We start from the raw sequence: 16012 nt of genomic DNA on the forward strand, positions 1-16012 counted from the left end.
CACACATATACACACACACACACACTCATATACACACATATACACACACGCGCACACGTCGAAACAAATTGTCAGTCCAACAGAATGCATTTTTGTGTGTGTGTGTGTGTGTGTGTGTATGTGTGTGCAGGGCCTGAAGCTCCTCCATGAAGGGGGCGTGGTCTTCGGTCACCTCCACTCGTCCAACGTTGTCGTCGACGACGGTGTGTGCCGGCTGCTGGACGTGGAGAACGGCATGCTGGGACTTCCCTCCGCGCTGCGACCCTGTTTCACCCAGTTCAGGAAGATCAACGTATGTAAACACACTGCTGAGACTAGTCCGGGTTAGCCTGGGTTAGCCTGGGTTAGCCTGGGTTAGTCTAGTCTGTTAGCCCGGGTTAATCTAGTCTGTTAGTCTGGGTTAGTCTAGTCTGGGTTAAACTGGGTTAGTCTAGTCTGTTAGTCTGGGTTAGTCTGGGTTAGACTGGGTTAGTCTAGTCTGTTAGTTTGGGTTAGACTAGTCTTTTAGTCTGGGTTAGTCTAGTCTTTTAGTCAGGGTTAGACTGGGTTAGTCTGGGTTAGACTGGGTTAGTCTAGTCTTTTAGTCTGGGTTAGTCTGGGTTAGACTGGGTTAGACCGGGTTAGTCTGGGTTAGTCTGGGTTAGGCTGGGTTAGTCTGGGTTAGACTGGGTTAGTCTAGTCTTTTAGTCTGGGTTAGTCTGGGTTAGTCTGGGTTAGACTGGGTTAGACCGGGTTAGTCTGGGTTAGTCTGGGTTAGGCTGGGTTAGTCTGGGTTAGACTGGGTTAGTCTAGTCTTTTAGTCTGGGTTAGACTGGGTTAGTCTGGGTTAGACTGGGTTAGTCTAGTCTTTTAGTCTGGGTTAGTCTGGGTTAGACTGGGTTAGACCGGGTTAGTCTGGGTTAGACCGGGTTAGTCTGGGTTAGGCTGGGTTGGTCTGGGTTAGGCTGGGTTGGTCTGGGTTAGTTTGGGTTGGTCTGGGTTAGGCTGGGTTGGTCTGGGTTAGTTTGGGTTGGTCTGGGTTAGACTGGGTTAGTCTGGGTTAGACTGGGTTAGTCTGGGTTAGTCTGGGTTGGTCTGGGTTAGACTGGGTTAGTCTGGGTTAGACTGGGTTAGTCTGGGTTAGTTTGGGTTGGTCTGGGTTAGACTGGGTTAGTCTGGGTTAGACTGGGTTAGACTGGGTTAGTCTGGGTTAGACTGGGTTAGACTGGGTTAGTCTGGGTTGGTCTGGGTTAGACTGGGTTAGTCTGGGTTAGTCTGGGTTGGTCTGGGTTAGACTGGGTTAGACTGGGTTAGTCTGGGTTAGACTGGGTTAGTCTGGGTTAGTCTGGGTTAGACTGGGTTAGTCTGGGTTGGTCTGGGTTAGTCTGCTAGTGCTAGTATATTAGTATAGTATTAGTATGTATATTATTAGTATAGTATTACTATATATTACTATTGGTGTATTGTAATATAAAATATGTAATATATACTACAGTATATTACCATATATATATATATATGTCATATATATATGTATTAGTATTGTAGTATTAGTGTATACAGTATGCTGCAGTACGTGTGTGTGTGTGTGTGTGTGTACCTGTGTGTGTGTGTGTGTGTGTGTGTGTGTGTGTGTGTGTGTGTGTTCAGACAACAGAGAGTATCGACGTCTTCTGCTTCGGTCTCTTGCTGTATGAGATGACATACGGCCGGCCGCCAGACAGCCTGCCTGTCGACCAGCCGCCTGCTGCACACACACACACAGGTACACACACACACACACACACACACACACAGGTACACACACACACACACACACACACACACACACCGGTACACACACACACACACACACACACACACCGGTACACACACACACACACACACACACACACCGGTACACACACACACACACCGGTACACACACACACACACCAGTACACACACACACACACACACACACACACACCAAGCCGACATGTCCTCTTCATGCTGTCAGAACTCCTGAGATCTGAGAACAGAAATTTCCTGAAATGTAATGATTTTCCAAAGTATATCTATATCCTCACTAACGCGTGTGTGTGTGTGCGTGTGTGTGTGTGTGCGTGTGTGTGTGTGTGCGTGCGTGTGTGTGTGTGTGCGTGTGTGTGTGTGTGCGTGTGTGTGTGTGTGTGTGTGTGTGTGCAGTGTCGGTGCTGCAGTCCATCCTGTCGACTGAAGCCTGTAAAAGTGGAATGCCAACAGTTTCCCAGCTCATCCAGACTCCGTGAGTTTCCTGCTTCCTCTCCGTTTCTCTCTTTCTTTGTCTTTCTGTCTTTTTCTGTCCTTTCTTTTTCCCTTTGGTCATGAATTTCCTGGAATATCATGGAGCTTGGAGCGCCGTCTCCCAGGCACCGGACAGTCAGGGAATGTGAAACGACGATCCTCCGGGGAAGACCGAGGAACAGGAAGGAACAGGCAGAATGTGTTTTCCGACTTGTTTCACACGTTCGCCGCATTTTCAGCCCGACTGGAGCGGAAACCAGAAACAATAGACTGAGAAACAGCATTAACAAACCAGGAAGAAGGAGTAAAATTAAAAAATAAAATTAAAATAAGTCACAGAAATGCTCTGAATTAGTCATGGAGAAGTTGGAGCTTTACATCAGGGCTTTACTCCTGCGCTCCACACAGCAGGAGTTTTGCCGTTGGAGGTTTTTGGGTCTCAGCAGCTAATTTCACTTCTTCTAATGTGCGTCCTTGTGTGAGATTTTCAAAATAATTGCGTCATTAACAGATGTATCGGTTATAAAACAGGGTTGTTGACAAGTCTTGGATTTCGGACCAATAGCGGGCGGAGCTGCGGCTCTGTGTCGACCCTCGGCTTCGCTCCGGCTGCTCCGGCTCCAAATCGCGTCGACGCGGCGGCGATCGTAAACCAGATCTGTCGGCTGGATGAAGAAGATGGAGCTGATGTGATGCTTCCTATGTAACCATACAAGGCTTCGCATCGCTCGCATCAGATCCCTATAAAGCCTCGTACCGGATCCCGTCTTCGACCAGCCAGAGAATGAATGAATAAATAAATAAACAAAAATATATATATATATAAACAAATAAATAAATACATATATAAAAAAAATGAATCGGAGGTAGATTGGACGACCTGTAGCCGATGCTGATACATGAGAATTTGCTGGGATCGGACCCGGATCGGACCCGGATTGGACCCGGATCGGACCCGGATCGGACCCGGATCGGTGCGTCCCTAGCTTCTATTCCAAAACCTGATGCATTCATTTTGGAATTCTATTTACTAGCTGAAATTCATTCATCATTATTTAATAAATGAGGCCAATTTCATCCTTTTTAAAAGTGCAACTGTTTAGAAAGCAGAAGTGTTCGGTTGGTTTATAGCTTCAATAATATTCCATAAGGAATATTATTGGCTATTGTATACATAAGGCTTTTGTAGCAGTAGGGCTTCTGTCCGTTTTTTGTTTGAGCAGAAGCAGAGAAATGGAGCTGTTGTTTGTCCATTTTGAGCCCAACACACACACACACACACACACACACACACACACACCCCTAACCTGCCAGTGATGCAACAGGAAACTGTTGATTTGTGTAGAGCAGGTTTAGTGACCTGGAATGTGGAAGTTGGTTGTGAAGGGATGAGGAAGAGAAGAAAGGGGGTTTGGTAAGTTCTGAATGAAAACATTTGACATAGATAATTATCTCATGGCCGGTGAGGATAAACCTAAACTGAAATGTCTATCCCCTAAACACTGTTGAAGTTGAAACATGATGCTGCAGTAACTTGGTACTTTATTATCTGTCTTGGGTAAGTTTTAATGCCGAACATTTTCTATAAAAACCTTTTCTCAAAAGATTATTTCTGGTCTTCAACATGCAAAAAAATGATATGCTTACCACAGTCTGGCTGCACCGACTGATAATGTCAGACTGTCACAGCGTTTGTCTTGTTTTTGTTTTACTTGGCAAATACCAGTTCTTCTAATTCATCAAGTAAACAATAATAACGTAAATATAACGACCCGACACTACCTGTTGGCGCTTCACCGCGTCTTCAGAGCTGGAAAACAGTCGAAGCAGCTGAACTTCAGTTTGTAGCTGCGCTGCCCGACGCGCCGCTGCATTTTACGCTCTGGCGTTTGCAGCGTTGTGTCGCCGCTTCCATTGAAAACAAATGACCTCCTGTCGCTTTGTAGCCCGCAGTCTGAACGCACCATTAGATGAGAAAAAAAATCCTCCCAAATTCTAGAAAATTAGGACCGGAGAAGTCGAATAGAACCTCGGGCCGCAGTACAATATCAGCTGAACTGTTTTCTGACGAGCCGTGTTGGATTTCCGCCGAGTTAAAAAGCTTTTGTGGTTTGCAGGCTGTTCAGCGACGTCCAGCTCCTCCACTCTGACAAGGTCCAGTTCAAGGTGAGAGGATCGACTCACACTTACAGTAGAATGAAAACGCTGCAGGTGAACGAACTGCCGGCTGTCTTTAAACAGGACAGTGAGTCTGAGTGTGTGTTGAACCCTGCAGATCCCCAGCAGGCTGAAGGAGGCGCTGAAGACGGCGAAGGAGAGTCTGGAGCGGAGGCTGCAGGACGAGCAGAGAGCGGTGCGTCGACTCTCATTTATTTTACTGTTTTTCTGTTTTTCAAACACCGTGCACTTCAGTCAGCTCCGTCAGCACGCTGGTTATAGCCACGCTCTGCTTCAATAAACCCTTTAAACCCTTTAAACCCCATCAAGCCCCACAGATACAGTATGTTGTGGTCTGTTTGTGACGTGGAGCAGGAAAAACCTCACTTTTAAATTTGAAAAAGTATGATAATGTGTGTTAATTTTGTGTTGAAGCTGCACCAGCACAGGAGGCTGACCAGAGCGCAGTCGCACCACGGCTCCGAGGAAGAGAGGAAGAGGAGGAAGATCCTGGCGAGGAAGGTGGGCCAGAAACACACACACACACACACCAAGAGAAACACACAACATGACTCCCTTCCCCCTCTGTGTTTTTATGTGGTTAACTGCTCTTCGATTATACTCTGATCCCCCTAGACGCAGGTTCATGCAGCTGGAAACCGGTCTTAGTGCTGTGTGGAAACAATCTAAAGTCATGATGTGTTTATTTCATTGCAGAAGTCCAGACAGTCGGCATACGAAAACGAGGAAGACGCTTCTGTCAAAAACAACAACAACTCTGGTATGTTACTGCTGCTGACAGCTAGCTTAATTCATCAGTTCATTAGTTAGCATCTCTTCTGTCTTTACAGCCTGTCCAGACCTTTTCTTATCCTAACTTTGGGCTACTAGTTAGCAGTGTTGGGGGTAACGAGTTACGTAATATAACGCGTTACGTAATATTATTTTCCTCAAAATACGATAATTTTAAGCCTCTGGTACGATACTTTAACATTTCCCATCTGGCAGCGCTGTAGTGCAGGAGGGAGTGGCTACACTGAGAAGTGCTGTGATCATCAGACTGACTCTAGAGCAGATCAGCATCAGATTCAACACATCAACACATCAACATTGTTCCTCATGGTCAGAAGAAGTCGGCAGATTTGCCGCCAGTCGCTTTTGAGAAATAAAGTCAGCAGGGTCTGAAAAGTTGCTAAATCACACAGTCACACAGCGTGGACAACCGGGTGAATCTCCAGAACACAAACTTTACCGACAGCTTCATCACTCAACAGCGATTGGTTTCTTTGTTGATCAGATTGGTTATTGATGCTGATTGATCTGTCTGTCTGTCTGTCAGCAGGTTCTGGAGCCAGTTCCCCTCCCACCTCCCCATCCTCCCCCACCCCCCCCCTCCACCACAGGTATGCCTGTCTGTCTGTCTGTCTGTCTGTCTATTTCCATCTCTCTGTACATCTGTCTGTCTGTCAGTATGTCTACCTGTCTGTCTTCCCATCTGTCTCACTGTCCCTCTCTCTGTCGAACTCTCAAACTGCTTAGCGCCGCCGTGTGGTGAGGAAGAGTCTAACAGCATCTTTACCGTTAACACTGAACTAGACTGAACTGAAACTAAATCTGTCCTTAACTTCAATCTGAACTTTGCATGTGTGAGGATGAAGAGTGATCATTTGACTTCACCTGTCTGTCTGTCTGTCTGTCTGTCTGTCTGTCTCTCCACCTCTTTTCTCGTTACCTGATTGGTTGGTTTCCAGACAGGTATCTGTCTGTCTGCTGTAGCAGTGTGTCTTCTTCAGCTGTCTGTCTGTCTCTAGCTAGCTGGACACAGGGTGGGAAACGCCGACGTTAGATTTTAGATTTTAGGTGATTAGCCAACGTGTGTTTATCGCATAATGACACTTTATTAGGCTCCTTAGTTTCTGTGATTGCAGAATGTTTTACGGAAAACAGATTGCATCTCTGAAAATGTGCTATGAAACAGCACATTTGCCATACTTGGTCTGTGTTAAAAATGACAATAGTTCTGATTGGTTAAAATATTACCATTGCACACATATTACATACTGGCTTGAACTTGAAGTCTGTTTTCCACGACCGGAGAAACGTATAATGTTGGTGGTCAAATGTTGATCACCTATTTTGGGGATGAATATTTGTGCTTTCATAAGATATTTACACACAAGAAAATTTTGGAAATGAATAATGATCATTAGTAATCAGTAATGTGTAATCAGTAATAGTAATGTGGGTATGATGAGCAGGTAAAGCCAGTCATTGTTCATTTCACTCAGCCAGAACCGGCTGATAAGTTCAGAAAGTTGTGTCACTTTACTGTAACGCCTTTAAGACCAGGAAGAGGAAGTGACATTTAAGTTATTTCACAATATTACGATATAATCCCAGACGATATCTAGTCGATATTGTACGATATATCGCCCAGCATCTTCACCTCATGTCCTGGTTTGTCGGCGTGGAAACATGTGAGGCTGAACAGCAGCAGTTTGTCTCGTCTGTTGCAGTTTAAAGGAATAGTTCTGTATTTTGAACCCTGGGCACAAATAACATGTTTTCCGTCATGATCCCTGTTAGTAGAAAGCAGAACTTCGCTGCCGCCTGCTCCGCCCGTCCGGTAACAACCGGCTGCCTCCTCCCACTCTGCTGCAGTAGAAACCTAGGGGCGGACGAGACAGTCTTTGAAAACTATGATAAACGTTGTTTTGCAAAAACACGACGCTCACAGTATAATCATACCGCTGTCAGGATGTTATCTTGACAAAATTGTAAAAAAATGCAAAAAAAGCTTTCTGTCAGCAGTTATTTTTGGATTCTTCTGGCTCTGTGGAGCTACAGCGGCTGAGAAGGCAGAGCGTCTTTGAGAAAAAATAGTTCCTATCCAAATAGAACACAACTATTGACAGAAAGCTCTGTTTTTTTTAATTTTTTCAAGATAACAGCGAAGTTATGCTTTCTACTAATTGGGATCATGACGGAAAACATGTTATTTGGGCCCAGGGTTCAAAATACCAAACTATTCCTTTAACTGTTGGTCGGCTCGCTCCGCTCAGCCGGCGGACATCGACTTGTTTCACATCACATCAGAAGAAGCAGCAGAACGGGACGACATGTCATTCCTACAACTTGGAAGCGTTCACGTGTTTAACTCATTGGAATGGCCACGTCCAAAATTATTTTGAATTTTAAATCAAACAAAACAAACTGCGAATGCAAATTAGTTTCCTACCCTGGTGTTTGTGTCTCCTCCTCTCCTCTCCTCTCCTCTCCTCTCCTCTCTCCTCCTCTCCTCTCCTCTCCTCTCCTCTCCTCTCTCCTCCTCTCCTCTCCTCTCCTCTCCTCTCCTCTCCTCTCCTCTCTCCTCCTCTCCTCTCCTCTCCTCTCCTCTCCTCTCCTCTCCTCTCCTCTCCTCTCCTCTCTCCTCCTCTCCTCTCCTCTCCTCTCCTCCTCTCCTCTCCTCTCTCCTCTCCTCTGTCCTCCTCTCCTCTCCTCTCTCCTCTCCTCTCTCCTCCTCTCCTCTCTCCTCCGCTCCTCCTCCTCTCCTCTCCTCCTCTCCTCTCCTCTCCTCTCCTTTCCTCTCCTCTCCTCCTCTCCTCTCCTCTCTCCTCCTCTCCTCTCCTCTCTCCTCTCCTCTCCTCTCCTCTCCTCCTCCTCTCCTCTCTCCTCTCCTCTCCTCCTCTCCTCTCCTCTCCTCTCCTCTCTCCTCTCTTACTGTGTAAATACTGACTGCTCTGATTGGATAACCATCGTCTTCCTCTCTCTCCTCCCTGTGCCGTCTCCATAGAGCATGCTCCATTCTGACCGTGTCATTGGGTAAAGTAAACGATGATGATGATGATGATGATGATGATGAAGGTCTCTAGTGGTTTTTAAAGCTGTCGCACACCCTGGCTTCCCAGCATGCACCAGGCCCAGGTCACAGAGTTCAGCCTCCTGAAGCCACAGAGGAATGAGGAACATTAAAAATGTCCCTGAGTGGGACAGACTTCCCATTGAATCCCATTGAAAGTCAGTGGAATCATTGGAAGATGCTGCTGACAGACTTCCCGCTCCAACCAGACCCAACAAATCTGCAAGTGAGGATGGGAGAAAATTAGTCTCAAAACAAAATTACGATGCTGTCCCGCTTTATTTCGTTTTTTGGGGTATTTAATTTTATATCGTATAAATTACATCAAATTTATAGGCTAATAATAATGTTATTGTTATTATTATTATCATTATTAATATTATTTGTAGCCTAGAAATTTTGATCTTACTCTTTAAGCAATGGGAAGGGAACCCATTTGAAATAAAATGACAATTTTCTCGGATTATTTTTGTTTTTTACTGTCCTACCACTAGTAGATTATAGGTTTCTAAGATTAAAAGTACAGCGGAAAATATTAAACGTCACCATTTGAACAAATTTCAGCGTCTTTTAAATATAAAGTTACTCAGCAAGTTCAATTCCTAGATCACCATCATTACAAGCAACCAATCATAACGAGGTCGTTCAATATCCTTATGACCACAGAATCATCATCTTGGTCCAAAGTGCTCAGAAAAATAATTATTTATTTCGTAGAGTAAATAGACTGTAAATAGAAATATGGCACTTCAACATTTCCTCCTGACTCTTCTTAGCTGATGTCTGAACCAGAGGCCTGACAGGATCTGACCTGTGTCTCTCTCCCTCCCTCTCCCTCCCTCTCTCTCTCTCTCTCTCTCTCTCTGTCTCCCTCCCTCCCTCCCTCTCTCTCTCTCTCTCTCTCTCTCTCCCTCTCTCTCTCTCTCTCTCCCTCTCTCTCTCTCTCCCCTTTCGACCGGCCTCTGCTCGCCTGGTGAAGGGTGTTTGCACATCTTTAAAAAAAACTTCACAATCTGCAATGATTCCCAAACCGTCCTGCAGGACTGTCTCCCTGTTCCACACCAGCAGACAGTCCGGCTCCCGATTCAGACCCGCTGTTCTCATTGGAGATTGTGATTCGTCAGTTCTGTCTGTCCTTTTATCTGCCTGTCTGCCTGTCTGCCTGTCTGCCTGTCTGCCCGTCTGCCTGTCTGCCTGTCTTTCTGCCTGTCTGTCTGCCCATCTGTCAGTCTATTTTGTCGTTTCGTCTGCCTGTCTGTCTGTTGGTTTATCTGTCTATTGTTCAGGCTGTGGGGTCCCAGTCGTGTGTGTGTGTGTGTGTGTGTGTGTGTGTGTGTGTGGGATGGGGCAGCAGTCAACGAAAGCAAGAAAGATCTGAATATCTGAAAACTTGGCTGGTCAGAAACTCCAAAAACTCGACATTGCTTTAAATGTACAGTTAACTGTAAAATGTGGATTTCATAGGTTTTTACAAATGTTTTGAGCCATTGGGCCGGTCCCAACACCTAACCAGCCACATGTTGAAGGACAGCTCCTGTTTTCTGATCCTTAAAGCTCACTGTGGCTGCTAAACTTCAAGTCAGTCCGTCTCACTGGAGACATTTGCGTTATTCTACAGTTGTTAAAGCAAGAAAATCGCATTTTTTGTGTTTTTCTTGTTTGTGAAAGACAGAGAGAACGCTGGCTAGCTTTCCAATGCGATCACACCGGGACAAAATAAGTTATTCCACTAAAAATATCACTTTCAAAGGTGACGATGTCTCCTGCTGTGACGAGTTTCTCCAGTTTTGGTTTTCATTTCTCAGAGTCGATGTTCAGTCAGTCCCAGCTCAGCCTGCGCTCCCACCTGCAGCTCCCACCTGCAGCTCCCACCTGCAGCTCCCACCTGCAGCTCCCACCTGCAGCTCCCACCTGCAGCTCCCACCTGTAGCTCCCACCTGCAGCTCTCACCTGCAGCTCCCACCTGCAGCTCTCACCTGCAGCTCCCACCTGCAGCTCCCACCTGCAGCTCCCACCTGCAGCTCCCACCTGCAGCTCCCACCTGCAGCTCCCACCTGCAGCTCCCACCTGCAGCTCCCACCTGCAGCTCCCACCTGCAGCTCCCACCTGCAGCTCCCACCTGTAGCTCCCACCTGCAGCTCCCACCTGCAGCTCCCACCTGCAGCTCCCATCTGCAGCTCCCACCTGCAGCTCCCACCTGCAGCTCTCACCTGCAGCTCCCATCTGCAGCTCCCATCTGCAGCCATTTTGCCTCTCTGCCTGTAACCACTGGGGTTTTAATCAATATTGGGATGCAAAATGGCGCAAGCAAAAGAGACCCAGCAGGGTCGGGTTCAACTCACCGTCAGTTCACTCTCCATCAGAACGACAAATGGACGGGAGTTTGTCTTGACGTTGATAACTAGCATGGTGGTTGGGGGCCGAAAGCCTTTTATCCAATCTGAATCCAGTATCGAATCCCTTATCGAATCTTTTTAGGTCATTTGTTGCGGGTGTGAAAAGACAATTTCTTAGTGAAAAAAAGGGTCTTGTTTTCATTGTACTATGGCGCAGCAACAAAGTAGCTTTCAGCAATGTTACTTAAGTCGTAAGCCGTAGAAGCTGAAATAAACATGAGGTGGAAATAATATTAATTCTACTTCATCACTGAGCCAACGTCAGCCGTGTCGAACTGACTTCTCCCCAGGAAACACACGGGGCGGTTAGACCAACTCGTATGACATCATCAAACTGCAGAAGAGGCGCAGTAACGGAGCGCTACTGGGTTTAGTAACTGTAATGGAATTACTGAAATTGAAATAATCCCTTACACTACTGTTACTGGAAAAAGTAATCACATTACTGTAACACATGACCGCAATGTTCAAAACATACAGTGAAACTGCAGTTCACAGAGCAGAGACAGGCCGTCACTCTGAAGCAGGGTCAGAGGTCAGAGGTCAGAGGTCGAGTCATGACTGAACTCATCAATCCAGTTCAGCTGAGGACTTGGAATTGGAATTTGAAAAAAACGGCAGGAAACAGAATTGGAATTGAATTGGAATTTCAGGAAGTTGAATTTAATTCTGTGAAATTCCATGTTTTTTATCTGAGATTCCACATAGTGTTTTATATGATCAATACTGAATATCATAAAATGTTAAAGGAGCCTTTCAGCTGGTATTTGATGCAGAACATGTGATGGTAATCCATACATTATGACTGAAGTGTCTTTTATCTGATTCATAATGTTTTGATTTATAATGTTCAGTGAGTCGAGAAAAACTCTCTTAGAAGTGGAATTTCATGGAATTAAGTGAAATTAAATTCTGTTTCCTCTTCAATTCACATTCTGGATGGACATTACAGACATTTCCTGAGTCTGAAAATCTATCTTATCTCAGTTTAGGATGATATTTAAGATATTTGGTATTACAGAATCACGTAATAAACTGCATTTAGGAAAAAATCCCATTTTATCTTAAGATAAGAATTTAGCTGTCACAGAAGCATCCTGACTTGAGAATATCCTAATTTAGGAATCCTATTTTAGAATAGTAGGTACTGAACAAGTCCTAAATTAAAAAATAACAGACAGAAATGGCAGCCAGACTTCTGCTGGGTTAAATGACGATGAAGAGAGGGAACAGAGACATTTACTGAAACCGTCCTAAACGTCCTGAACGACGTATTGATTAGGATTTACAGGAAGATCAGCCTCTGTCTCCTCATGTCTAAAATTAAAGGCCCTTCTCTTTTTATCACCAGTATTAGCAGCCATAATGCTAATGTGCCGTATAATGATATATTTATGTTAGTTGAAACAGAGCAGTTGAGGCACATTCTGACCAGAGCTACAGGCAAAAACAAACGATTGCCGATTGAGATTTAGATTTTACAAAAACAGTTTGTATTTGCTAACTGCAGTGGGGCAGCAGGTCTGAGATCAGAAACACAGACAGGAGTTTGGGATTTGCTTCTGTAACAGCAAAATAAAATTTTCCCTATCTTTGAAACTTAAGATAAGATCGGACAAGAACTTAGGATTTCTTTCTGTAATGAGGCCACTGCTTCCTCACAGCCGGGTGACATTCAAATTCCAGCTCCAACTGCAGGAACCGCGTTCTCAGTTGAGTTCATGACGGGACCGACCCTGATCTGAAGTGTTTCCTAACGGAGCGATATGAGAAGCCGTTACAGGAGAGGAAGCTGATTGGTCTGATTGGACTGAAGGTGAACTGACCGTCTGTCTGAAGTGTGAACAGCGAACGGCAGCTTCTCTCACCGCTCCTCTTTTTCTCCTCTGTCCATACAGGAGTCCAGCCTGCACCTCCTCCTCCTCCTCCTCCGCCCCCCCCCTCCTCCTCCTCCTCCTTCCTCCAGCCAGCCTGACTCCTCCCCCTCCCCCCCTCCTCCTCCCCCCCCCTCTAACGGGGCGGGGGGGGGTCGCACCGCCTTGCTCAGCTCCATCCAGAGCTTCAGTAAGGGGAAACTGAAGAAGGCCGAGACCGCCGACCGCAGCACGCCCGTCATCTGACCCCCCCCCCCCCCCGCCAACCCGGTAACGGTCACTATAGCGACTCGACCAACCGTTGCCGGAGTAACCACAGTGACAGGGGATGACGGAACAAAACAAAAAAAAATCCAACTACCGCTTCTTCTTCGTTCTGCTTTTTTTTTTTAGGCCTTTTTTCTGCTTTCAAATCTTAAACATCCGCTGTGTGTAGAGAGACTGGAGGGGAAAATGGCCGTCCAGAAACTGAAGAGTCTTGTCTCCTCCGACTGCTTCTTCTCTGGGAAACGACCGGCGGCCTCCAGACGAACGCTGGTGAACTCAAACGGTCTGGCGCGTTAGCCTGCTCCACCAACCAGCTAGCCTCTTTTCTATTCTCAAAAGGAATCTGGCTCGTGAAAATAGAAAAAGTGGAAATCCACCAGCCGCTGCGGACGGTAAAGTGAGTTTCCTGCCCTGGATCCTGTCAGTTCCGTTGTCCGCCTCCCACACCTTTAACCTTTAACCTCTGAACTCTCCTGGCGCTGTGATGAACTCCAGCTTCCCTCTATGAAATCATCTCCGACCTTCGACACGTTGCTGGACTGTACTGTGAGGCAGAGTGACTGTAGAAAACCAACGCAGCTGCTGCAGTTTGTCTTGGAGAAGCGGCTTAAAGTCTGTTTGAAGCGTTGTTGAGACGCAAAACACACAGCTACACTACCAGTCAACAGTCTGGACACACCACATTTTCTTTATTTTTACTATTTTCCACATTTTAGAATAATGGTAAAGACATCAAAACTATGAAATAAAACAAATGGAATTATGCAGCGACCAAAATACAAATCAAAACTATCTTATATTTTAGATTCTTTGCCTTGATGGAAAGCCAAAGGCTTTGGAAAGAAATTCATACATAGGATCAACTTCACTATTTATATTTGTCTAAGAAACTCATTTCAAGCATTTAAGCAGAAGCCTTTAGATCAGAATGGCTTCAAGAGAATGAAACACAGAACATTCAGTCAGGACGTCCAGACTGTTGACTGTAGTGTTTGTAGTTCAGACAGGCAGCCGAAATCAAAAAATCAAAAACTCTCACTGTGTTTTTATCAAAATGGCCTCCTAGCAGCTCCTGGGCCGGTGGTTCACTCCTGTTTGATTAAATGGCTGCTGGGTGGGAAGTGATTACCTTGGTCTGGATGGTAAGTCAGGGTGCGATCAAACCTCGACTTTTTCTGTATTTGGTTCATTTAGGTTCAAACTGACCAATCACAAGCCAACCAGGGCTTGGGAAAAAAAAGTCACATGACTCACAAGCAGCTCGTTTATTGGACAGAGTCTGAACCTGTCATCTGTTTCCACTTCCTGTAACTTTATCTAACATGATGGACTTGTCTGTCTCTTCTTCTGTGGTGTTCATACCAGTTCAGAACACATGAAGAAACAGCTGAATGTGAGTCAGTCCAGACTTGATTTTGTTCTGCTAGGCTTTCCGTCTCCTTCTACCCATAATCCCTTGTGTTTCGGGGTGGTTTCCTGTAGTTGGAGTTGCAGTTCTCTTGCTAGAGGACTGAGACTCTCGCTGCCGTTATTTGGTGCCACCAGAGTTCAAAGGTCAATGTTCTCACCTGGACAAACCAACTGAACTGAAGGAGGAAACACTGCAGAGTTCAGGTAAACCGATCAGAACGTGGTTGGTGTGAACGCAGCCTGAGTCGAGTCTACAGGTAATCAACCATCATTTGGAGTCCTATTCTAAACATCAGTCTGGTTGGGTAGAGAGGCGGTGTGTGAGGTAAGAAACCACTTGTCACTTCCTGTCTTCACCTCCGCTCCGCTCAGCGCTCTGGACCAGAGGGAGACCAACGGAAACTGAGTTTGACTGTTTCCAGCTCTTTCAACACTAGAAAGGCCAAGCCGCCGTCGACCGACAGCTGTTTTGAATTTTACAATTGAAATATCTCGGCTTGCAAAACGTCTAGACACCACTCTGTACAAACCACTCTAACCCTTAGATTTTCAAAATCAAACAAGGAAATAGTGGTTATGATTATATTTAACGCCTTGTTGGCCTTCTCTCAGACGCCCAAAGTCCACCGGTCTGCTCTAGTGTTAAAATTTGAAAAAAAACACAAAAGAAATTGTGAGAGACAGTAAATTTACTTACAATTCAGCAGTGCCTGAAAACTACAGTGTGGAGAAGAATTACTTGTAAGGTGGGAAGTGCGGAGGAAAGTCAGGTCTACCTGTGTGGCTCCTCCCCCCCGCCGTTCATCTGTGATTGTATTGACTCCTGCCATTTTTAAGTGTTCCGCTTCTGTTTTGTTTTTATTCTGTTGTGTTTTAATTTGTATTTGTTTTCCTCAAATTGAAGGAGCTCTGTGATTCTTTTAGTGTGCCATATGTATCCTTGTGCCTACAGAAATCGGAATATTTTTTGTATTACCATGTTGACCGACTCAAAGAGGGCTCGCGGGGATCAAACCTGGGACCTTCCGGTTACAGTACAGTCTCTCTAACCACTAGGCCGGCCTGCCGCTGCCATACGACTCAATCAAACACCAAGTTAAAGGACGACACTGACGTTTCGGGGAGTTTTTGGTCTCCTTACCCAACATCTGATGAGAGGAATGAGGCCAAAATCCTCTCTGTCTCTTAGTAATCCAGAGTTGGTATTAGTTTTTATTCTCTGACCTGTAGATTCATGACTTCTGAAAACAAAATCTCAATCTTCATCATTAGTGAAGTTCATTACGAATCAACAGACAAACCTTCAGCTGTCTGGCTAACTTCACTCAGTTCCTGTGTAAACAAAACCAGTTGTGCTCAAAGTCTCACGGGAAGAGAGATCTCCTGCTGTTGAAAGTATTTCAGAAGAAAACTTTCTTTTCATCCAATTTACCAATCCTCTAAACCAGCCTGGCAGGTTTACACACCAAACTGAACTCCAAACCCAAATCTGTGGTGAAGCCTGACTGAACTGGACGTCTGCTATAGGCTGATCTTTGGTGTCAGGTGATGTTGTACAGCAGGTGGTGACATCATCACCTGGTACCAAAGATCAGCCAATAGCCAATCAGCTATTAGTAGCATGTTTTCTACCATGCGATTTACACAGATTTGGGTTTGGGCTATTCTTTAAAATGAGCATCAGCCTCAGAGCTGCTACAAGTTTCCATTGTCTCGATTTTAGCATAATTATGGAAGCCCATTCCCACCACTCAATAAAATAAAAAACGACTCAATTGTGAGTTTATTTCTTTTTATTATCTCAG

At 45.4% G+C, this 16012-nt stretch overlaps 1 protein-coding gene across 1 annotated transcript in view; it reads left to right on the plus strand.

Annotated features, from left to right (window-relative positions):
• Positions 1-12833, plus strand: part of pxk (PX domain containing serine/threonine kinase) — a 39833-nt gene extending 27000 nt beyond the window's left edge. The window contains 11 exon segments of the mRNA XM_078283864.1: positions 76-292; positions 1630-1744; positions 2167-2245; positions 4362-4410; positions 4520-4597; positions 4837-4923; positions 5119-5182; positions 5741-5804; positions 11000-11006; positions 12563-12583; positions 12585-12833. Of these exon segments, the coding sequence (XP_078139990.1) occupies positions 76-292; positions 1630-1744; positions 2167-2245; positions 4362-4410; positions 4520-4597; positions 4837-4923; positions 5119-5182; positions 5741-5804; positions 11000-11006; positions 12563-12583; positions 12585-12776 (973 nt within the window). The 3' untranslated portion in view covers positions 12777-12833.
• Positions 12834-16012: the final 3179 nt, after the last annotated feature.

This window comes from Centroberyx gerrardi, chromosome 5 (assembly GCF_048128805.1).
Source record: "Centroberyx gerrardi isolate f3 chromosome 5, fCenGer3.hap1.cur.20231027, whole genome shotgun sequence".
Lineage (NCBI taxonomy): Eukaryota > Metazoa > Chordata > Actinopteri > Beryciformes > Berycidae > Centroberyx > Centroberyx gerrardi.